At 40.8% G+C, this 24,484-nt stretch overlaps 1 protein-coding gene across 1 annotated transcript; it reads left to right on the top strand.

Moving 5' to 3' along the window:
• The first annotated feature begins 489 nt into the window (after positions 1–489).
• On the top strand, positions 490–23,688 carry LOC142972048 (aminopeptidase N-like). Its single transcript, XM_076112850.1, has 22 exons — positions 490–888; positions 2,158–2,464; positions 6,247–6,389; positions 6,650–6,786; positions 7,459–7,585; positions 8,298–8,452; positions 8,845–8,958; positions 9,049–9,192; positions 9,345–9,410; positions 9,866–9,931; positions 10,057–10,229; positions 10,618–10,694; positions 14,544–14,677; positions 14,788–14,843; positions 15,067–15,214; positions 15,347–15,438; positions 17,453–17,560; positions 17,670–17,837; positions 17,949–18,089; positions 19,534–19,615; positions 20,404–20,549; positions 23,343–23,688. The coding sequence occupies exons 1-22, from the start codon at positions 588–590 to the stop codon at positions 23,686–23,688; spliced, it is 3,231 nt and encodes a 1,076-aa protein (XP_075968965.1). The 5' UTR covers positions 490–587.
• Positions 23,689–24,484: the final 796 nt, after the last annotated feature.

Genomic DNA, 24,484 nt, shown 5'->3' with positions numbered 1-24,484 from the left:
AAGTCAACACTAACTGCTACATAGCAACTATAACTCCCCACTCTGATCAGTTGCCCCTTCTCTACTTGACCTGTAGGTCGACCGTATTACAAACATCGTAGCAGAAACACCGTTTCCACCTATTTACAGTTTTGGTGCTAAGCTAAGCTAACCGCTGCTGGCTCCAGATACATATTTTACATACAGGCATGAGCGTGGTATTAATTTACTCGTTTAACTCTCGGCTAACTGTATTTCCCAATATGTCAAACTATTGCAGAAAGTGCATTTTAGAAGAACTCCATGAACACATGAAGAGATATTCTAGTTCTTCTTCTGAAAACCTTATCTTTGCTTATACACTTGCATTTCTGAGCTTTTATTTTTAAGAAGTTAAGAGTAAAATTCAGTAATTATCAGTGTCAAGATATCTGACGGAACCAATTTTGTCACGACAAGGTGAGGCTGCTATTTACAATCCCTCTGTCAATGCATCACCTGGTTGAGTGGATGGGAGGGGAGATGCTACCCATGGCTACATATAAAGGTTACACCTTCCACTCTTACATGAACGGTGACAGTGTGGGGCTCCAGTACAGGCAGACAACATGGGGAAAGGCTTCTTTATCAGTAAAGCTGTTGGGATCGTGGCTATCATCCTGTGTGCAGGGGCCGTGGCTGTGATCATTGCTCTATCTGTTGTCTACTCACAGGAAAAGGCAAAAAATAATAATCAGGTCTCGCCAACGGATGCAGGATCAACATCCAACCCCCCTGTCACACCATCCCCGTCCAATGAACCTTGGGACAAGTATCGGCTGCCCAAGAGCCTGGTGCCGGACCACTACAATGTCACCTTGTGGCCACGTCTGACTGTAGATGTGACAACTGGACTCTACATCTTTACTGGTAAGGTTTTTTAACCCATCTCTGATCCTCTGAAGAGAAATCACTTTCTTTATACAAATTAGTCTGTCTAGATTTCCCCTCCTCAGTCAACAAGGATTAAAACCAGTAGGAGTTTGAAGGCATTGCTTTGAGAGGAAAAGGGATGGCAATAAAGACTGATGGACTACTGTCGGCAGGTAGAGCCGGTCGTCTTACATAATCAGAAGATTGGCGGTTTGATCCCCGGCTTTACCAGTGAATGACTAGAATCTGATCTGCAGGTGGCACCTTGTATGTGAGCTATTTATGTAAAGTCCATTAAGTGGTTGGAAGAATATAAAGACACTTATATGAGACCGATATGTCACAGCTTTAAGAGGGTACATGTGAAAGAAAACAAGACACGAAGAAGAAACACACCCTCCGCTTGCTGGATAAGCGTGTAAAGAGGTTTAAACATCCTAAATAATGGTGTTTACATGTACACAGGCTTTACATTTGGGGTTAGACAATATCAACTAGACTCATGACCTTCAAAAGAGATTGAATCAAGGTTGTTTCACACCACTTTTAACAACATATTTAGACCCTGCCTCTCTCAATGTCCACAGTATATATATATACTTACATAGTGTTGCTGTCCTGTAAAAATCAACTTGTCATGAACTGAGAAAAGGCATTCCTGTTTCTAAGCTTTGTGTGTTTCTGTTAGAGGTTTTCAATCGTTTATTTAGCTCAAGAAGTAGAAGAATTGTCTCAACCCAAAAAGGAAACCTTCAAATAAGTCAAAATCAGCATATTTGGAGATGGTTTTCACTGGAAAGTAACAACAGCTTTATTCTGATTTGATATGCGGGGGTCATTGTTGAACTTGGAGGCTGGGACCCCCACAAGTGGTTGCAAGATAGATCTGAGGGGAAGCACAATCAGCAGGATAAGAAAGCGTTAAAAACTTTCCTCTAGGCTTTGTTCTTTCTTTGTAAATTACTGTATATCTTTTACCTCTTTGAGATTTTGGTGCCTTTTCAAATAAAACAACTCATAACCAACTCACTTACATGCAACTAGTGCTGAGGGTTTCCGAGTGGACATGACTTTGTTTTGATGAGTTACAAGGTTGAAAAGGTTGGAAACCACTCTTCAAAGTGACCCAAATTGCACACAAAGATGATATCAAGAAATGAAAGCTTGGATTCTGATTTTCCAATTTCCAACAACTTGAAAGTTTGAATTTGAGTTTTGCTTTTTATTACTGCTGATCACAGTTAACGTTATTTCATGTTGTTTTAGGTGATTCCAGTGTGGAGTTTGAGTGTGCTGAGGAGACTGACCTGATTCTTATCCACTCCAATAAGCTGAACTACACCAAATTGGAGAATGGCCACTTGGCGATGCTCACATCAGTCAATAGTGGGGTCAAAGCTCCCTCAATCGAGTTCTCCTGGCTCCAGAATGTGACTCAGTACCTGGTCCTACAGCTGGATGGTAAACTGAGTAAGGACCACAGGTACCACCTCGTCACACAATTTACCGGAGAGCTGGCTGATGACCTGGGAGGCTTCTACAGAAGTGAATACATGGAGGATGGCATAAAAAAGTATGTATTTGATGTCAGATGATAGACATGACTTGGACAAAAGTGAGACTGAGAAGTTTTGGAACATGCACTAACCAGCAATGACCAATAGTTCTCACGCAGAAGTTCTCACGCAAGACATTGGATTGATCTTTTAGAGGAATAGCCTGTCAAGTATCTGGAGTCATATTAGAACTTACTACATCCATTTACGTTGGGTTCAGACTTCATAATATCAGCCAGCAGTCGTAGAGCGCTGGTGGGATCGGAAATAACAATAGACTTTGTGCGTGACAATCGATTTTTACGGTTTTATCCTGTGTAGTGTGTCAACACATTCTCCCCCCTATGCATCAAATACCGCAGATTGTTCAGTGCTCATACTCTTCAAGCTATGACACTCGGACCACTATTGCGTCAGTTTTGCGCGTTTCAGTGACGGTGTGTCAATACACGCTGGTTACATGTACAGTGTTGTTTCAAAATAAATGTATGTCTTCATGGGAAGTTAGGTTTAGGCAAAAAAACAACTTAGTTAGGTTTAGGGAAAGATCGTGATTGACGTCAACTTCAAGCGACAGAGTCACATGACTAACAACACTAACCACTCAAGTGACTCTGGACTGATGTGACAACATGTCAATGTTTACATATTTACAAGAACAGTGGTCTCCTGGACAAAAGTGCTGTAATTCTTTGATCCATCCTGCAGCTACGTAGGAGGAAAGTTCAGTTTTTTTGTGGGGTTTTTTTCAGGCTTTTCTGAGCATGACAGCCAGCATCATACACAACACTGTTGTTTGTTTGCATTCTTTTTCCTGGAAGTTGGTTGCTAGCACCTCCTTCCCGATGGCATACGCATTGTGAAAGACGAGAAGCTTTGATTGGTCGGGGACCAACGTGTAGTCTGTCATGTCTCTTGGTCGAGTCACAGAAGGAATTGTGACTCTGTAATCAATAATCTGATACAGTGACCATCTTAAAACTAAATATTGTGTCGTCTGAGCCTGCCATGAACTTTCTTTGCTAGCTTAAGCTAAACAACTGCTCTTTTTGACATCTTCTCTCTTTTTAGCTGCATGGCTGTGTACTCACTACTTCACTTGGATTTTGCTTTGCTTCTTTTTTGAGACACAACATGCAACCGCTCGGTTTAATAGTTCAAAAAATGGCTTCAATGCCTTCATTAACTGGCCCTAAAACAGCAGTCTTGATTTTAACATTTATATTTCTACTTGTGTATCTTATAAAACAATACACAATTTGCAAGAAAGAAAGTGTTGGAGCAATGGGAAGTGGATTTTTTCACGTTAAAAAAAAGACAACATGGGGAACACACACACTTATACAAACACACACGTGGAGTCTTTGTACTACTGTAGGCTGAACACATCCTGGGCCTGGCTCTGTGTTTGACACAGGGATTGAATTGACATGCGTTTTATCATCTGGCTCTATGTAAAACTCCACACGAGCATTTCAATCAGGAGAGACAAGTCAGATGAAAAAAAGACAATTTTTAGTTATTAACAAATAATATGTGATGATAAGTCTTGACAGAGTCTTTGGCGCTACAGGGAGATTTGTAATGGAGGGGCGTCTGCTCTGAGCAGCAGCAATACAAATCCCCCAAAAGGAAAAAAGCAGAATATTTCCCCCAAAAGAATGTTTACTTACCAAGCAGGAATGAAATGGGTCACAAATGATCGATGAAAATGGGATAAGCTGCAAAGAGATGAGGCATAACAAGGAGCATGACAGAAACTTGAGGTTAAGAGAATCAGCAATTTACCATGAATGAGAAAACATGAACAAAAGCGCTGCAATGACTAGGTCAGCACTGACCAGAGCGTCTATGATTTCTTTAGCTTAGCCAGCATTGACTTGAGGACAGCAATGCCCTGCTTGCAATGTATAGGCTTTAGCCAGCAATGGCTAATGGCAGGAGTGACCTGAATAGGAACAGTTTGAGCTTAGACTAGAGTACTAGTACTAGTGTACTGGAATGACAGGCATGAAGTTATGTAGATGTGGCTCAGCTGTAAGTCTCAGTTACATCCCACTTTTAATGGATCCTACTTCACTCATAAGACATTGAAGGGATTTAACCAATAGAAGTTAGCTGAATTATATATTAATCAGATCGGATGAGTTATCTATGAATGGAAATAACAGATAAAAAGGAAACAGTGAGCAGCAAAACAGACATTGAGCCAACACACCACCACCAGTTATATGCATGTATTGAGAATGTGAGCAGGCACGATTACGGAAGAATTTAGATGCTTAACGATGCGATAATAGCAGATTCTGATAGCAGGCAACAGAATGAAAGCAGTGGCAGCAACAAAAGCTCAAACACCAGTTATAACATGACTTACGAGGGATTTAAGGCAAACTTAAAGAGGTATGGGCAGAGTCTGAACGATCAATTTATTTACATTTATCGGATAGAGCAGGTCAAGACGGAACTCTATATGAACCCAACATGAGATTCCCCACAATGCTGCTGCTGCAATTAATGCGATACCACATGACAAAATATAGTTACCAGCATGTGAGATCACAAGGACTATGATGCAATGACTTCGGTTACGATAGGTCGAAATGTAATATATAAATAACCTTTAATTAACTAGGAAGACACAGCTCCACGCTGAGGTCTTGCCAAGACAGGGTCAAATAGCAGCATCCAACACAGAATAGGACAACAGTATGAAGCAAATTAGACCATGAAGCAGTGTATGAGGTTGCCTGGAGACCATGATGCATTGACAGTGACCCACTTTCCAGAGTACGACAGATGTGAGGACTTGGCAGAAAGCTGTGAATAGTAGTTATCGAGAACAACGCAAGGAATAACGAATTAATGAATAAGTAGAATACTCCAACAGGAGGCCATCTTGCGATAGAATTACAACGACAAATCAAGCCAGGGTGTAAAATTGGGCTGGGCTAATGGCCCATGCCCCACTTCTTACCCACCTACTCCTGACGGCCTTGATCAGCACATATCTTTGAACTCTGCCTATTTATCTATTTATTTGTTTGCCATTAAGAGGAGAGCGGAGAGTGATATACTGGAGAGGAAAGGGGAGCGAAAGAGGGGATGACATTCATCCAAGGGCCCTGATTTGATTTCAACCAGGGCTGCTGATGTAAGACTTAGCCTTTGTGCATGGGGTGCTCTACCATGTGAGCCATCTGGGCGACAGAGCTTCAAGCTGCGCGGGGATAAACCCTTGGTATTGGCAGCAGGGTTCCTCGGAAGTTAAGGGAATTCTTGTCCTTACGAACGGCACAATGACGACGTAAACGGGGAAAGAACGGGGGATAGAAGTTATGAGCTCTCAGTGTCGAGTTTTGGATGAAAATTCATACGTAGGTGGGACTTCATGTCCCACGGGGGTTGGTGTGAATCTTAACTCAAATCAGGCTGCTGACTATCCTGTAGGCATATGTAGGTCCCTTTGTTCAGACCACATGGTCCCAACAGTAGTAAAGGTAGAGAGACAATCATATTTAAAAAGAGACAGCAGCAAGATGATAGGCTAACGATTTAATTGTTTCGTTGTGCTATTGGATAGAGGAGACCAGCTGATCTAAACAGCTGATATCATAATTGACAGCCCCGAAATTATGAGTGAGCATGAGCGAGAAGTGAATGGCAGATGTATGAGAAATAAACTATACTCTTGCATGCCTAAGCCCGTAGTTTTCCTGACTGAATTTAGGCTGGAGCGTCATTTGGATGTTGGTTTGTTTCTTTAAACATCAAATTTCATTTGTTCATCTCCTGTCAGGGTTGTTGCTACTACTCAGATGCAGCCAACAGATGCCAGGAAGGCTTTCCCCTGTTTTGACGAGCCAGCTATGAAAGCTATTTTCTACATCACGTTGATCCACGACAATGGAACTGTAGCCTTGTCCAATGGCGAAGTGAAAGGTAAGTTACACTGCAATAGTTTTTGGACAGGATTGTTTTAACAACTTCTGACAATATCAATGGAATATATGAGAAGGACAACGCTGGTCCTTTTGTTTGTGGATGTAACATAATTCTTAGGGTGGTCTAAGACTGTGGACAGCAGGGTGTGTTAGAGTGACATGTTATAGGAAAAAAGAAATTCTAACTAAGTTAAAGTGATTAAAAATGAATAAAGTAATAAACATGTTGGCCTATTCAATTTAATTTCTCTACTACAGACTCAAGCAATTTCTCCATTGAGGGTCACTATGTGCAGAAGACAATTTTTGAGCCAACTGAGAAAATGTCCACCTACCTGTTGGCGTTCATTGTCAGTGACTTTGCCTTCATCAATAATACCATTGATGGAGTTTTGGTAAGTGACTTTAACTTTGAATTTTACCTAATTGATCATGTTCTGCGTGATCTGCACAATACCACAACAATATTGTGTTAGAATATTTTTCCTGGACTGGTTATCAATTTAAAATGTTTGTTCTTAATAGACCACCAATATTCCAGATGTTGCAAAGATATTTTTTATGAAACTGGAAGATAAATTGTATTTGTTGCACCCTAATAGTTGGTCTCCATTAATTAGTAACATGAGCAGTGTAATATCCCGATAATTGCAGCAACTCTCCAGCCCACCTTTTTAAAAATGGGAACCACACCCCCAGTCTGCTACTCGACAGGCACTGTACCAGATCTCCATGTGACAATGAAGGGGCTTTTCAGCCAAAAGAGCGTAACAATGTCCAGAGCATTCAGCATTTCAGGTTCAAAGCTCTGGACATTATTGTTTGGGGTCAGGAGTTCCTCAAAGTGCTTTCCAAAGCCCAAAAATGTCCCCTGTCCGGGTCCACAGTTCTCCCATTCTGAGTCGGCTTATGGTTTGCCAGAATTTCCATGAGGCCAACCAAAAGTCCTTCCCCATATTCTCCCCAGACTCCTCCCACACCCGGATTTTTGCTTTGGCCATTGCTGCAGTTGCAGACTGAGACTGGGTAATATGTTTTATTGTGTGTATTATGTGATGTGGTTTTAGATTCGCATCTTCGCCAGGAAGCCTGCTATTGCTGCTGGTCAAGGAGAGTATGCCCTTAACAAAACTGGACCCATCCTTAAGTTCTTTGAGAAGTATTACAATACCAGCTACCCTCTGCCAAAGTCCGGTATGTCCACCACACATGATGATATCAGGCAATGATCAATATCCTCTTTTTTCATGTAACTTTGTTAAATGTATGCTATCAAATTTGTTTCCTGGACCCTTTTTAGTTTTTGCTGTACGCACAGTACACCTACCAAGGTATTCAGTAATGTGACATCTAATCCAAATATGATTTAACTGTACCACTTCCTCAGTGGTCAGTAGTTATTGCAATCATGTTCAGTATCATTGTGTGCGTTTTTGTGGTCAACCTCAAAACGCTCTTTTTGTAGCCATTGGCTGCCACTTCCAATAAAACAGCAGTGCCAGTCATTCCGAACACCATATAAAATGCTATCGCTTCATCTGTTCTTTTGTCATCGATGCAAGACGTATGTGCTTATTTCAAGGGTTGATTTTGCCCTTCAGTTTTGACATTGAAGACAGGGCTTTGGCAAGAAGATCTGAGAAGATTACATACAGTATCAATTATTAAGAGATATAACTTGATAACTTGAATGTTATACAGTCTTTTCTTTTGTCATCCAATCTTTGTTGTCCAACTCATACAGTAAATTCCCTAATTTTGTTACATTGTTACACATTTCTAATTCTGGGAAATCCTCCCTCCAGATCACATGTTTAAACACTGGGGCAGTTAGAACTTACTTAGTCAACTTAAAAGCATTAACTCCACAGGTAGTCAACCACTAATAATATCTTGTATAATGCAGATCAGATAGCTCTACCAGACTTTAATGCTGGAGCCATGGAGAACTGGGGTCTGATCACATACAGAGAGACAGCACTGCTCTACGATGAAGCGTACTCCTCCAACTCCAACAAGCAAAGGATTGCGACCATCATCGCTCATGAACTGGCTCACATGGTTTGCATTTAACACTGGAAACTGTATCACTTCACAATGTCTATTGAATCTTGCACAACAGATCCAGTTCTTGACAAATTGATTCTCAATTAGCAAAATAGCTGAAGCTGAATTCAGAAAAGGCAAGCTATAAAGGAATTACAACCAGCACTGCGATCCACCATTCGTTGGAATGATTTTCTTCAAACGTGGCATGAGAACATCCCAATCAAATAGTCAGTAACTCTGATTAAGTAAGCCAACTCACCAGACAAGTTTTCAAAACTTCATTTTTTGGATTATAGTGACTCAGTCCAACTCACAAGTCTACAGGTCTGGGAACTCATGTCTTATTTATTTCCAGTTCTTTCTTGGCATAGCATTCACACCTTTTCTCTTTGCTGTCCCTTTAGTGGTTTGGTAATCTGGTGACCCTGAGGTGGTGGAATGACTTGTGGCTGAATGAAGGCTTTGCATCCTATGTTGAGTACCTGGGAGCACACGAGGCTGAACCCGACTGGAATGTGGTAAGAATTTCCTTCCCACCTCATGGCCTCAAGAATGTTGACATTGATCGGTGGAGTCTTGGCCTTACTGTCTTATTTGTCTCATAATAGAAAGACCTCATCGTGCTCAGTGACGTCCACAGGGTGTTTGCCGTCGATGCTCTGGCCTCTTCTCACCCCCTGTCCTCCAGAGAAGAGGACATCCAGAAACCTGCACAGATCAGTGAGCTGTTCGATGCTATCTCATACAGCAAGGTAACCTCATACATGCAAGCCTTAACAGAACACTTTGTCCATCTCTGATCCTAACATCAAACCATTTAGGTTATGCATTTAATTCATCTCATAGATAAATCTATCTTTCAATGATGTTTAAAAGCATTTGAAATGTGTTTGCTCATTCTCAGGGAGCATCTGTTCTGAGGATGTTGTCGGACTTCCTAACTGAAGAAGTCTTCACAATGGGACTACGGGTATTGACTTCATGGAGACGTACAATCCAATATTTACCTGAAAAAATCCCTCATGCTACTGTGAAGCGTATTCCCCTTTTGTTTGACACAGTAAAGAATCTGTTCTGTATGCACCCTTGACAGGGTTTGAGTAGACATGGTCTTGACAAATACATTTCTTATTAGAAACATGGTAGTGTGCATCTGATAACTTTGAAAAAATCTGAAAAAGCAAGTTATTACAGAATTTCAACCACCACGGTCCAGCCCAGTCAGTGGGGGGATGTTCTTCAAACGTGGCTTGAAAACATAACCATCAATCTGTCAGTAATTGTAATTCAGTCAAACAACTCGCCTCAAAAGGGTTATTGTCTGAATGAAAATATATATAATTTGAAATGCTGTGTGAGCAGCAAAGCTTTCAGTCAGAAACGACGCCAAAGTAAAAATAACACATTTTTCTGTCCAACCTGCAGACCTACCTGGGTGAATTTGCGTTTGGGAATGCAGTCTACACAGACCTATTGAATCATCTGCAGATGGTATGTTCATCTCTATGGACTATCAAGTTTTGAATATTAAGCTAATGTGTTAACCAAAAGGATAAGTACCTGCAAACCTTCTGCTGGCTGTTACTTAATTTCTTCTTGTTTGTCTGCTTCCACAGGCTGTTATTGCTAATGGCACTGACCTTCCTGACTCTGTCCCAAATATCATGAGCACATGGATCCTGCAGATGGGCTTTCCTGTGGTTACCATAAATACCACGACTGGGGTTGTGTCCCAGCAGCACTTTCTCTTGGATCCAGACTCGGAAGTCACTGCTGTATCTCCCTTCAAGTATGTACACACTTTCTTCCATACTTCCCTTCCACTTGACCAATGAATTAGGTATTTCTTGTCTTTTTCTTGCTGCTATATACCGTTACATCTACAGTATAGGACAAATCAATTTGCTATACTGTGATGCTACTCCTGCTTATATTACTAAACTAGTATTACCACTACATTTATAGGAGTACTACTATCTTCAATACTATTATAAATTATAGTATTGTCACAAAAAATGATGTAACTAAGACTTTTTTTCTACTCATAAATTAATAATAATTTTTCATTTTAATATCATTATGATAAAAGGTGATAGAGTCCAGTTTTTGAAAGGCAAAGAAGAAAAAAGAAGAATAATCTATATGTAGATGAAATGAAACATTTGTTTGTCCTACAGCTATGAATGGATTGTTCCAATCAAGTGGATGAAAACTGGAATTATCCAGGAACCGCAATGGCTGACGAATAAATCAGGTAAGATGTACAGACACCAACAATAACATGGTGCTTTTGTGCTGACAAATTAATCGATTTCTTCTGACAGTAAGTGGAAAAACAAACATTTTTGGCAATAAATGCAAAGTAAATGCAGGCCTTAGTTAGTTGATGGTCCAGACAAGTCAGATTTAAGGACTTTAGAAACACCATTTTCTCTATTTGACTGATTCAACTATCAGTCAAAATAATGCAATGCAGCCCTAACCCTAGAAACACAACTCTAAGCACCAGACAGAGAATAGGGTGTTGTAAATCCATAAAAAGAACTACCTACATAACCTAACCAAGCCTAAGAAGAAGAACAAACCTTAAACACACAGAAGATGAGAAAAACCCTACGATGAGTGGGTGGGCCAAGTTATTTTTCATGACTGTATTGTATCTATGTATCTAACAAATATGTTTTTTAAATACAGATCCAGAAATAACATTCAAAACAAAGTGTATTATTGACTGTAAGGTGCAGCAATATACTCGCTATATAGCTTTTAATCTAAAACAGCCTGTTGGGACTTCAGCAAGCCAAGGGGCACTGTCGAGGTGCTCTTGAGCAAGGCATTGCACTCCTAACTGCTTGGAGCGCCGACTGGCAGCCCCATCGCCATCCACAACTACTGGATGTCAGCATGTAATGGAAAATAAAGTACTCCCTCTATTAAGCTGACGCTTTTATCCAAAACGACTTACAAGAAATGCATTCACCTATGTGGATACAACCCAAAAATGAAAGCATCATGCGAGTACATCAACTTTGTCAAACAAGCTGAACATCAAGTGCTACATTTAGAAGCAATACAAGATTGAGAAAAAGTTGTTTTTTAAAGGACAAATTACTTTTCAGTCTGCAACAGAAGATATGTCGAGTGCAACAGTCAGGATCGGCAGTAGCAGGGTGTAGTTGACAGACACTAGGGTGTATGGATGGACACCTGTATGTAGGATGTGCCTGAGCAATTTACAGCATGATGAGCAAGTACCAGCGTCTTGAATTGGATTCAAACAGTCACTGGTAGCCAGTGCAGGGTGTGCAGGAGCAGTGTAGTGGGGTACACCTGCAAATTACAGTAGTCTAGATGACAAGAGCCTGAACCAGAACCTGTGCGTCCCCAAAGTAAGAAATGAATATGAGATGGAGAATGAATCTGCAGAAGTGGTTTAATTTGGAGAGGAGAGGAGAGAGGAGAGGAGAGAGGAGAGGAGAGGAGAAGAGAGAGGAGAGAGGAGAGAGGAGAGGAGACAGGAGAGAGGAGAGGAGAGGAGAGGAGAGAGGAGAGGAGAGAGGTAAATGAATGAGTGAAAGACAGAATGAGCAGTGAGGGTTATGTAAAACTAAAGAGAAAAATAATTCAGAGAAGAGATTAGTCATTTGATATTTACAGTAATTAGTCATGTGTGTGTGTGTGTGTGTGTGTGCCTGTCGGGTGGGCTCTGTGAAGAATGTGTGTGTGTTTCTTTGTTCTGCGTGCACAAGCATGAACATGTAAAGAAGCAACATGAGAGCATATCCCTTTATGGTGATGCGTGTACGATAATGCGGCAGATTAGAAAGATGGTTAAATCCTCACTGCGGGACTAATAAAGGATTATCTTATCTTATCTTATCTTATCTTAATGTACGTGCAAGACCCAGTGGCAAAGCCGGCTACACAACAATATCACACCAGTGAAGCTCAGTGAGTACACTCATCAAATCAATACAAAAGCAAAGTTCATAGCTTAGATTATACTTGTCATGGTGAAACCGGCACCAGGGGCCTCCACCAAAAATGTACGTAATTACGGCCTGCACATCATGCCCGAAGGCTCTGCAAGTGGTCATGACGCTTGGTCGTGGACCTCTGAGTTTTTGTAACTTGGCAAATGCCGTGCGCACAATCAAAACTCTACAGACAAGATTGACACAAATAGTTCACTGATAAAAGCACTGTTAACATTTCATCAGAACAGACTTAATTAGATCTTAACAATAATGCATTACACATGCATAAGAAATGAATAGTGCAAAGTCTTTGACAATTGGACTCGATCCTGAAGTAGGATAATAGAGGGGTAGTGATGCTGAGGTCAGATCAGCAGAATCTCCCTGGAGTCCAGATACTGGTGGTGGTGGTGGTGAAGAGAGTTGCTGCAATCTGATGATGAGGGAAACAGTACATGCGAAGCTTCTGTACTAGCTGTACACCAGACAGGTTTGGCTAGCTGGATGACGTCATGCTAATAACGTATTTAGCTTTAAAACAACGGGGACAGATCCAGCACGGACAGTTAGGGAGTGAGAGACATAAAGCACCTGCTGAGACATGATATATAGTTATAAATACATCATTATATATATATATGTGTGTGTGTGTGTTTTATATTATAGTGAATATTATTATATGATATATATATTATTATATTATACTGAGACTAAAATAAGATGTCCTGACATGTTTGTCAAAGTGTTATTTTCTGCTTTTTTTCATGTTGGAATAAAGGTTAAATATTTAACTCTAAAGTAGTAATGTGTGTTTGATACCTTAATATTTTTGCATTAAATCATTCTGGGATGTTTGCTGAGATTGATTGGATGTGGCACAGCCCTACAGAGAACATGTTCCACCAGCTCCACTGGGTCCTACACTACAGTAACTTTAGTTACTGTAAGCAGTAGGCTCATTCGAGATGAGCCAGTCCTGCGCAGAATCGATCACCGGCGATCGGTTAGATTTGTGTCCGACTTGATTCTCACTTGCAGTGATAACCTCACGAGATTGAGGTGGCTGCAGTTTTTAGAGCCAGGCGCCGCATTTGCTGTCCACCGACTGCATGACCCAGGGCATGATGGGACATGCCTGGCTGTCGCCATATCAAAGTGCTGATTGGCTCTTAGTTTTGACAACAAACATCACATTTTTTAGAAAATCATATTTTTCTGTGTAATTGGAATACTTGATGTTGATTGTTGGTTGATTGTCAAAATCAATGTAATCAACACAATGACGAGAACAAACTCACAAGAACCAGTCACATTTATTTATATGACAACAAAGCAACAAATCAATCCAGCAAACCTGCAGCGGATCCACGCATTCCACCACACACTCAAGAGCACGAGCCATTCAAATATTCATAAAACCGACACGATAGACAAATTAACAGTAGTAACGCTACTGCAGATGTAAAAAAACAAACGCAGTTGACTTACTAAATGCTGTTCACTTAAAGACAAAGTCCATCCTCCTTTCTTTGTTGACAAAGAGTTTAATCCCACGGTCAGAACATCGGGTCAGTTCCAGTAAGAGGTCCTTCTCGAAAAATTATATAGAATAGCTATAACTTTGTGATTCTGTTTAGGCCAGCAGGCTTTGCTGGCCCTGACGGCCCACCACTGATATACACATATCTTGTGTGATTAATAATAATAACGCTTATTTATACAACACATATCAAAACGAGCAGCAAAGTGTTTGACAGAACAAAAGATATAATACAATGCAGATATACGCACATTCCACATAAACATATATTTACAAATCCGAACAAGGTCTGGAATCTACAAGTAGCCTACAGACCACATCTAACAGGACGTAACTGTTTCTTTGTCTTCCTGTGTATTCTTCGAAGGCAGCTGAAAACTGTCCGATTTGACCTCAGTTTTCTTTAACATCCCCTGCTGCTGCCGCCTGCTCTCGTCCACTTTCCAGGCGAGGTGCAGTTCATCTCCAATGAGCCTATTGAATCCATCAGCAAGAGTTCTTGGAAACTGAGTTCAATGGCTCAGCCACCAATTTGAGTGCTAAGTGCCAACAACGATAATGACTCCAACCTCTTTTTCTTCTCTAGCCACAAATGATAAGATGAAGTTATCAGGGGCTGACTGGGTTCTGGCCAACCTCGACGTGGTGGGTTACTACAGAGTCAACTACGACACGGACAACTGGAACAGACTCGTAGATAATCTGAGAACCGATCATAAGGTATATTTCAGCTTAATTTAGAGAAATGTGTGATCTCTGCTTTCCTATGAACATGATTCTTGATCTGAGTTGTGGTAGTAGTGACAGGGATAATGCTCTTGTTTTTCAAGCTTATTCCAGTTATCAACAGAGCTCAGTTGGTGGATGATGCCTTCAACCTAGCCAGGTAAGTCCTGTTATTATATCAGAATACATAGATGGTGTCAGTAATCAAGAGAATGATCATGTGCAGTACTGAGATGTAGAAAAAAGAAATCTAAATGATTTGTTACCTTCAGTAAAGCAGAAAGACTTATAGACTATTAAAGATGGTCCAAGCAAAAACAACATTTAACACTACGTCAATGTTGGATATCCCATTCATTTTTACAATTGTGTAACCCCAAAAGAGCAAAGATCATCTCTACAGTCCTGGCCCTTGAGATCACCCAGTACCTGAACGAGGAGAGAGATTACATGCCCTGGGAGTCAGCCCTGAGCAACCTGGACTTCTTCTACCTGATGTTTGACCGCAGTGAGGTGTATGGTCCCATGCAGGTGTGCTTCATTTCAGCCCAACATATCAGCATCAAAATCAATAGAGCAAAACCACAAATGAATTACTTCTATGATTCCAATCTTCATTGAATTATAAAATGTCCTTAGCTCTGTCTTGCTTTTCTCTTTTAGGATTATCTGAGGAAACAGGTCACCCCTCTGTTTGAATACTACAAGAACATGACTCTCAACTGGAGCAAAGTCCCTGATGGACACATGGACCAGTGAGTGTTGGAAAACACGGGCATTTACTGTTCCGGAGATCATACTTCTTAAGAGAGGCAATAACAAAATATGACATTTGCAAACAAGCAAGTTAAACATTAAAGAACAGCGTTAGAGGTTGCAGCAACATTGAAGATCTCCAGCTCTTGAGCAACCATATCTGTAGTTCACTTCAGATTTACAGTTATGCAGTTATACAGTTTTCTTCTGGGTAGGAACAGGCCAGTTACCCATGCTACTTTGGTGGATTGGATTTCCAAACCATGTTAGTATAACTTTAGTAACATTAGTCCCTTGTCAAATCTATCTGGCTTTAAACTATTCTATTCTAAACTTGCAAGCATTCACCGGCTAGTGTTGTGTTTGCTTTTAGTAGATAATGTTAACAACAACTGTCTATCTATCAGGAGCTAGGAGTGGTAGATGGGTCAAAAATACACAGGATGTTCATCCAAGAGACTGATGCTCGTGTCCCATGCCAAAGTTAAAGTAAACGTTGACATTTTGTCATCAGTCACTAGTCACGTGAGTTGCTAGTCCCTTGACTATTTTCAAGATCAGACTGAGTCTTCAGTCACTTGGTAGCAGTGGGGGGCCGTGCATTTTATACCTGGGCCTTCACTGCTGTACTACAGTTGAACCACCTCCTAATAACCTCATTATGACACCACAGCTACGGTTATCATTTGTTTCGTGTAAAAATGAAGCTCAACACCTATAAATACTAACTGCAGAGTGCAGATACATGAACATGCGCCTGATGGGATTCTGCGTCATTAACGGACAATGCATATGACACACTAAAGAGCACGGGCCATTCAAATATTATTCACATCAGAGGGAACACTATTAACCATAGACAAATGAACACAGTAGTAACGCTACTCTCACTCCCTCCAGGAAATACACCAAACCGTAGTTCTTGTTACTGACGGATTTATATTTATATTAAAGCTACTGCAGATGTAAAAACAAACGCAGTTCACTTACCAAAGCTGCTGTTCACTTAAAGACAAAGTGCATCCTCCTTTCTTTGTTAACAAAGAGTTTAATCTCACGGTTGTTCAGTACATCCGTGCGTTTTAGTTCCAGTAAGAAGTCCTTCTCCATTCATGGACGCCAGTGAAGACAGTCGAGCCTCCCCAGTTGTATTTCTTGAATACATTTTAATGTGTTTGAGGCTGAAGATGTCCGCTCCACAGAGGCAGCAGATATTGGGATTGTCACCGCCCAACATGTCAGGCTAGCCCACTGACCAATCACGTCCTTGTAGGCCAGCTAGCAGGCTCTGACACGTCAAAGAATACGCCCAACATGTCAAACTAAAGATCTGATTGGTTGAACACTATGACAATCAACAATATCGTCCCCATTCACTTAAAGTGCACATGGATTCACTTGTGAGTCTGCAGGCCTCTGCCTCTGTTCTTACCTAGAGACACAGAGGTGAGATCTGATTGGATAAAAGCTCTACTTAAAACAAGCTGCACTGGAAGCAGAGCAACTGAGGAAGACAGTAGCTGTGCAGTGAGAACATAAGATAATGGGAAGAAAAATGATAATACGTGTAGTGTATTTATGAAAAATTATTAAATCATAAAATAGCTATAACTTTGTGATTCTGTCTAGGCCAGCAGAGAAGGCCTTGCTGGCCCTGACGGCCCACCACTGCCTGGTAGTGAAGTTAGTCTTTAGTCACGGCCTTTTCCTAAACCAAACTAAGTTGTTTTGTTGCCTGGACCTAACTTCCTGTTAAGAGGGAGGTTTATTTATAAAGGACACTATACATGTAACTAACGTATATTGACATGCCGTCATGTTGAAAATGTACACGAGAGGAGTACCTAGTGCTTTGATCTCCAATACCAAGAGGCACTGACCAAGCCTCAGTATTTGATGAGTTGGGAGTGAGAATGTGTTGCAGTTGCTAGTATTCTTGCTCCCTGTATTTGATGAATGCTTATTCAACATTACTCTGTCCCTGTGCATCATCCTTGTTTCTCCGTCCTCCAGGTATAACCAGGTGAATGCTATCAGCCTGGCTTGCAAGACAGACCTTGAGGAATGCCAAAATCTGGCCAAGGCATGGTTCAATCAATGGATGAACACTAATGAAAACCAGTGAGTGTATTCTCTCCCATTATGTGACATATTGTTTCACTGATTTAATGATGTATTTTTAGAGCATCTTTCTGTCCATCAACTATGTTGTACTGCCATCTTGTTTCAGGATCCACCCCAACCTGCGCTCCACTGTGTACTGTAATGCCATTGCAGCAGGTGGCGCTAAAGAGTGGGAGTTTGCTTGGTCACAGTTTAATAATGCCACCATTGCTATTGAAGCTGACAAACTCCGCTCTGCCCTGGCCTGCACGAAGCAACCCTGGCTGCTCAACAGGTCTGCTCACAGACAGCTTGTTAATACTGTTATACAGTGTACAACAGCGTATAACTGACAATTACTGACTAGTACACACATATATACTCTATTCTACTTTTACCCTTTCAGGTATCTGGAGTACACTCTGGATCCAGACATGATCCGAAAGCAGGATGCCACCTCCACTATCGTTTACATTGCTAACAATGTGGCTGGACAGTCTCTGGCGTGGGACTTTGTCAGGGCTCGATGGTCATACATTTTCACGGAGTGAGTACAACTCTTTTCAGTTGCAAACATCACTTTATTCCCATGAAACATTGGCCATGTGTCAATTTTAATGGCGCTAAAATAGGCTTAATGGTTCTGAGTAAAAGGCTGTTTTGAATGCGGACCGGCTGAATGATGTGTTAGGTAACATGTCTCTCTGACCTCTGATAGTCACATGCCCAGCTGAAGCACAGCCACATAATAAAAGATCAATCGTCACATAATCACTTAACAACAGGAAGGCAGTTTTACATTCAGGTTTATTATCAGCGATAGCTTTTATTGACCGAGCATACTCAGTGTACTTCAAGCTCTGCCTCAGATGACCTTTGTTCTTCTCTGCTCATAAACCACGCAGCCCCCCCACAGAGCATGATACGGGTGCTCGTGTAATTTCCCTACGGCTGAATTAAGTTAGGAGTTTCAGTGGAAGTAGATTTCTTTGCGTGTTTTTTGACAAACATAACTAGTGCAACAACTGATTATCTTTGGTTATAGAATATCTATAATTAGATGTTCAAAGATCCTCTGTTCTAATTGTACACACGACAAAAAGTAAGCATCTTTGATGGATTGAGATAAAGTTATTTGGTCTCAGGCAGCCCTTTGAGTCTGACCTGAAGAAACATGATCATACTAGAATTACTTTTGTTTCAGTTGGAATTACTCCATGCAAAAATGGCAAACAAAAAAAAAGCCTGTTGAAGCATATTGCAGCATTTCTTCAAAATGTTATTTGAAGAATATCAGCTTTTACCATCACTCAGAAGATCGATTGATCCCACAGGCTTGGTTAAACAGGTTAAAGAAATCTTTTGTTTCTCAGTCCGTCAAACTACTGAATCAGAGTTTGTAAGTAGGCTTCAGTGTACCTGAGTCGAATACTAAATGTAAAAGAGAGCTATGACATTTCTTAAAAGTTATAAGCCAACAACAGACAGAACAACAACTCCCACACCAGACAACGCAGTGATAGAAACCTGTCAATCAAGATAGCCCCGCCCTAAAGCGTCCCCTGCTTTATGGTCTGTGTGACTCTAAATGGACCATAATGTACTAAATGAACATCATGCTGTATTGAAGAAGACTTGAAACTAGAGATTGAGACCATAAACTCATGTTTACAATGTTTACTGAGGTAATAAATCAAGAGAGAAGTAGAGTCATTTTCTCATAGACTTCTATACAACCAGAGGAGTCGCCCCCTGGTGGACACTAGAGGGACATTAGAGAACTTTAAGACACTTCAGCATTAACTTCACTTTTCAGAACCGGAGGTTGCCTGAGATGTGTAAGAAGTGTTTTGGTTGCTTAGGTACATTTTGCAAAGATTACATTTCTGAAGAGTTTGGAAAAGTACATTCAGTATGGAGAAATATGTTTCACCAAAAGCTTTGATTTGCATACAAATGGACTTAATTATCTGTCATGTCTTGACTCACAGGTATGGTGGTGGATCATTCTCCTTCTCCAACCTCATCAACGGAGTCACCAAGCGCTTTTCCACTGACTTTGAGCTTCAGCAGGTTAGATATTATCAAACACATTTTAATCTATATTATGAGGGATTCTTCAAGTTTAAGTGTCGAGATTGTGGTCTGCCTGGTACATTCTCTTCTGTTATACTAGCATATATGTAGATAACAGCATATGTGACCAATAATCCTGAGTCTCAAGGCACCAGTTTTTAACACTTTAGTGGAACTTCTTTGTTTTATGGGTCGGCCGTTTAGTTCAAGGTCCTACTAGTGAGTATAAGGTCAGTGAAACCCAAAGTTGTTTTTTTCAAAATTGGATTGACAGTTATAACTCAGCATAGGCATGGCACTTCTGTCAGGCTCATATTGAAATGATTACAATACATTTGCATTTAAAACAAAGCTAGGAATTTTTTTATATCTAAATGTGTGAGCACAGTTTAAATGTGGCCATAGCAAATAATCAATTATTTACATCAATGAAATGAATATATCAGTAGATATTGATTAAAAACTGCACCAAAATGATGAAAAAGGATCCCTGTGCTAATGCTGTGCTGCGCTAAGCCCAGCCCATTTACATTACCAATTTAAAAGAAATTGCCTTTTCTGATTGATTGTAAAAATACTAGAAGTTTCAAACTGATCCTGAATCAAGCCATGTACCAAGTACCTAGCATGATGTCCTTACTCAGACTGGCCTATGAGACATTTGACACTGTTCCTATGTCTGTGTTGTAGGACACCACCTAACCCTATTTGCTGCTGACTCACTTCAGAAAGCTGCATCATCTCCTCAAACAACTCTCACCTGTGTTTTGTCTTGTTTGTGACAGCTGAAGCAGTTCAAGGCAGACAACAGTGTGGTGGGTTTTGGCTCTGGGACGCTGGCAGTGGATCAGTCCATTGAGAGAACCATCAGCAACATGAAATGGATCACAGAGAACAAGGAGAATGTTCTGAATTGGTTTGATACGGCCTTGTAGCTCTGTATATACTTGTACGACATGCAACTTAAAGACTTCAACAAAATAAATTAGACCAGAATGTGCTTGCTGAAACTTTGATGTAGCTGTTTGGTTAAACTGAAAAGAAGAAAATGATTCCTGGCTCTGTCTAAGTGGAGGGACGTAGACAGAGCCAAGAGGACGTGGGTAAGGCTGCTTTGTTGTTGTTTGTTTTATTCTTTTTTAATCACATTGTTAAATGTATCTACTTGTGCTCCTGAAATGACACAGTAAAGAGTTTGTGTTATTTCTTTGAGCGTACTTTCACAGCCTTCTTTTGTGATTGAGGGTGTTTAGTTCGACTTTCCTGTTATGTCAGGATCAGGAGACTCTGCATGAAGAAAATCATTATATTGTGATCATAGCGTGATTATTTTATTTATCTGTCATTAAGGGTAAAACACATAACTTTATTAAACGTAACTAAGATATTACTCTTTGGCCATCGTTCATATTAGCTGAAACAAACATAACACATAAAAATGCATTTCTTTTTAATATTGCGTACCTTATGGGCTCTGTATTTGAAGACTAAATATTTGAGACAAACACAAAACAACACAAAATAATGAACGGTAAAAAGTGAATTGTTATTGAAGACATTCCTTTATGTTAAGCTTTACTTTCCCTGGTTATGACGGCCATCATGAGCATCACAAGTCACCCTGAACCAATGCTTGTATTCTGTTTCTATCTGTGATGTGACGAAACAATCTGCTTCCATCACAGAGCAAATACAGCTTTTGTCTTGTATAATACATCCAAAACGTACTTTGCTATACAACCATAGCAAACCAACATCTTTATGTGCAATTCTATAAACTGGATATATGTAAATATGTTCACCTTTAAAATTGAAAACTTTACAATTGCTTATGTCCACATTGTTGCTCATGTGAAAGTACAACTTGAAAAAATGAACATTTGAAAGACAATGATTCTCATCTTGTGCCGTCATTGATATCTGACATGCTGTATTTGAAGGCAATGGAAAGAATAAACACATCCATGCTGATGGACTTGATGATTAGCTCGTGCTATAGCTGGATATGTTTGAGATCAGATGTCTGACTGTCTGTAATAATCAAACCACTTACATAAGGCATCATCTTTTTGTTGCAGCTAAAGTCGATGTAACTTTTAGATGGATCGCAGCAAAGCAGAGCCAACCCTATAAACACAAAGGTCTGTCCTCAGGGGCGTACAGCACTTTGACTCATTGACTGGCTGATTCCCAATCTATCGCACACTAAGAACAGAACATTCTGCTACTCGACAAAACCACTATTTGAAGACGATAGACATTGGATGTTGTTTAATGTCCCCCGTTACATTCTCTTCACCCAATGAGTGTAAGGAAAGCTAGTAATGTTTCAAGTGACACAAAGTGTTCATCAGAATGGGCGCCGCCTTGTTGTACTTGGTGATGCATCTCGTAGAACGGACGGCGAGAGACGTTAGATAAACAGAATATTACATCAAACTGCCGGTAGAAGTCGAGCAACGTCAGGAGAATGTGTCAATAATTGGTTTTCTTTATATTGTCAGTCAGAAGACTCTTTCTTTCTCAAGTACAAACAACATGTTTTTAAATAAATGCAGCTTATTTAAAGGTGTGGTTGGTTCGTTACTGCTCTAGTTTTCAAAGTTTGTGTGTTTTTAATCTGTTTTTAATCTAGCATTCCTATCTGCTCTGGTTTCCCCCATATGTCAAGTAGTTGTATTGTTTTCTTATTTAATTTAATCATCATCATTAAACATAAATCATATTGATTTATTTTGTCACACTGAAACCTGGCTGTGCTATGAATTCATTTGAAAACCAGAAATCACTACAGCCAATTATATTTCTTATAGTCTGCAGCACCCCAGGTGCCTTTTCTGTTTTTATGAAATTTTGCTGTAAAAAAACCAGATAACAGGTAATTATTGAAGGTGATTTTAACATTCAAGTGGATGTCGATAATGATAGCCTCAGTACTGTGTTTATCACATTATTATTATTATAAATAGAAAATTGAATAGTCTTCCCGAACCCTCTTTTATTGGAAAATGACCGAATAACTTTTGAATTTGTACTACCAGATTGTACAGGTAATAAATGCTTCCCATTGTTTTGTTTAGCTGTAAGCATTATTATCATCAAATACATCAAAGAGTGCACACTACACATACACAGGTATACTTTACATATGCATGTGTAAATATATGCAGTTACATATCCATGTATATCTGTTCCCATACATAATTATTAATATGATATTTATACCTCAGATCCGTCATCTTAACGGTAAGAAAGGCAGAGTTCAAAGATGTGTGCAGGCCGATCAAGGCAGGTTGATTTTGCTCAAGTCTTAATAACTTAATATCTTACTGCTAACTTAATAACTTTTATCTATGAGACACCACAAGATTTCACTATCAGGACCTCAGCAACGAACCCACAGAGCACAAGGGAGATTGGATTTGCTTAGACAAACAGAGTTGTCCCAGGATCAACTAACGTCACAGTAGAGATGCACACATCACTTTATAGCTTTGCTTTGGCCCTGGTCTGGGTGACTTATCTGTCCTTAGAGAACCCAGGGTTCCTGTCTACCTGTCCCTAGGCTAGACATTTACCACCATGTGTCTAATTAATCACCAGTCTCCTTCCCCAACCTTCTTCTGATTCACATCGCAGGTCATCGTGACCTGTTCACATTTCCCACCCGTTAAAAATCCTACACTCACGCACATGTGCTCCTTGCCCTCTACCATCCACCCAGGCCTCTGGGCCTCTACTATCCACCCAGGCCTCTGGGCCTCTACTATCCACCCAGGCCTCTGGGCCTCTACTATCCACCCAGGCCTCTGGGCCTCTACTATCCACCCAGGCCTCTGGGCCTCTACTATCCACCCAGGCCTCTGGGCCTCTACTATCCACCCAGGCCTCTGGGCCTCTACTATCCACCCAGGCCTCTGGGCCTCTACTATCCACCCAGGCCTCTGGGCCTCTACCATCCACCCAGGCCTCTGGGCCTCTACCATCCACCCAGGCCTCTGGGCCTCTACTATCCACCCAGCTTGTTCCCAGCTTGGTTTGAGTGTCCTGTTGTGCTGATGGTTAGGTAGCGGTAGGTTTAGTTTGTTGTGTGTTCTCGGGCAACTGAATCTAAAAAGAATTATATTTCTGAAGGCTGGATCTTTTTTTCAAATATTACAATATTTGTCTTGGTTATATTCACTCTCACGGCTTTCACTTCATATCGCGTTACTTTGCACTTATAGATCCTCTTTAGAATAAACATAAAGCCAGTGACAACTCTCACACAATCACTCCATATCCTCATTATCATTTCTAGCATAATCATAATGCAAGTTCACCAGAGGAAAACTCAAACAAATAGATTGTGTTCACCCATCAAACTTCCATTTTTCAAATGATATCCAGGGTGGTGGACACCACTGATTGTCGTAATCAGTCTGATTGCTGTAAACATATAAATACTCTCGTACACACTCGTAATGTGTAACGCTTCACAATGGATGCACCTGGACTGTTTGGACTGAATGGAATAATTAGTTCTAGATGCAGCAGGGTGTCCTCTGGGTGGAGCAGGGTGTCCTCTGGGTGGATCAGGGTATTCTCTGGATGGATCAGGGTATCCTCTGGGTGGATCAGGGTATTCTCTGGGTGGAGCAGGGTGTCCTCTGGGTGGATCAGGGTGTCCTCTGGGTGGATCAGGGTATTCTCTGGGTGGAGCAGGGTGTCCTCTGGGTGGATTAGGGTGTCCTCTGGGTGGATCAGGGTATTCTCTGGATGGATCAGGGTATTCTCTGGGTGGATCAGGGTGTCCTCTGGGTGGAGCAGGGTGTCCTCTGGGTGGATCAGGGTGTCCTCTGGGTGGATCAGGGTATTCTCTGGATG

Source organism: Anarhichas minor, unplaced genomic scaffold (assembly GCF_050575085.1).
Source record: "Anarhichas minor isolate MPS153535 unplaced genomic scaffold, ASM5057508v1 ptg000005l, whole genome shotgun sequence".
In the NCBI taxonomy this organism is placed as follows: domain Eukaryota; kingdom Metazoa; phylum Chordata; class Actinopteri; order Perciformes; family Anarhichadidae; genus Anarhichas; species Anarhichas minor.
The sequence above is the reverse complement of the archived record's forward strand: the minus strand, read 5'-3'. Positions and strand labels throughout refer to the sequence as shown.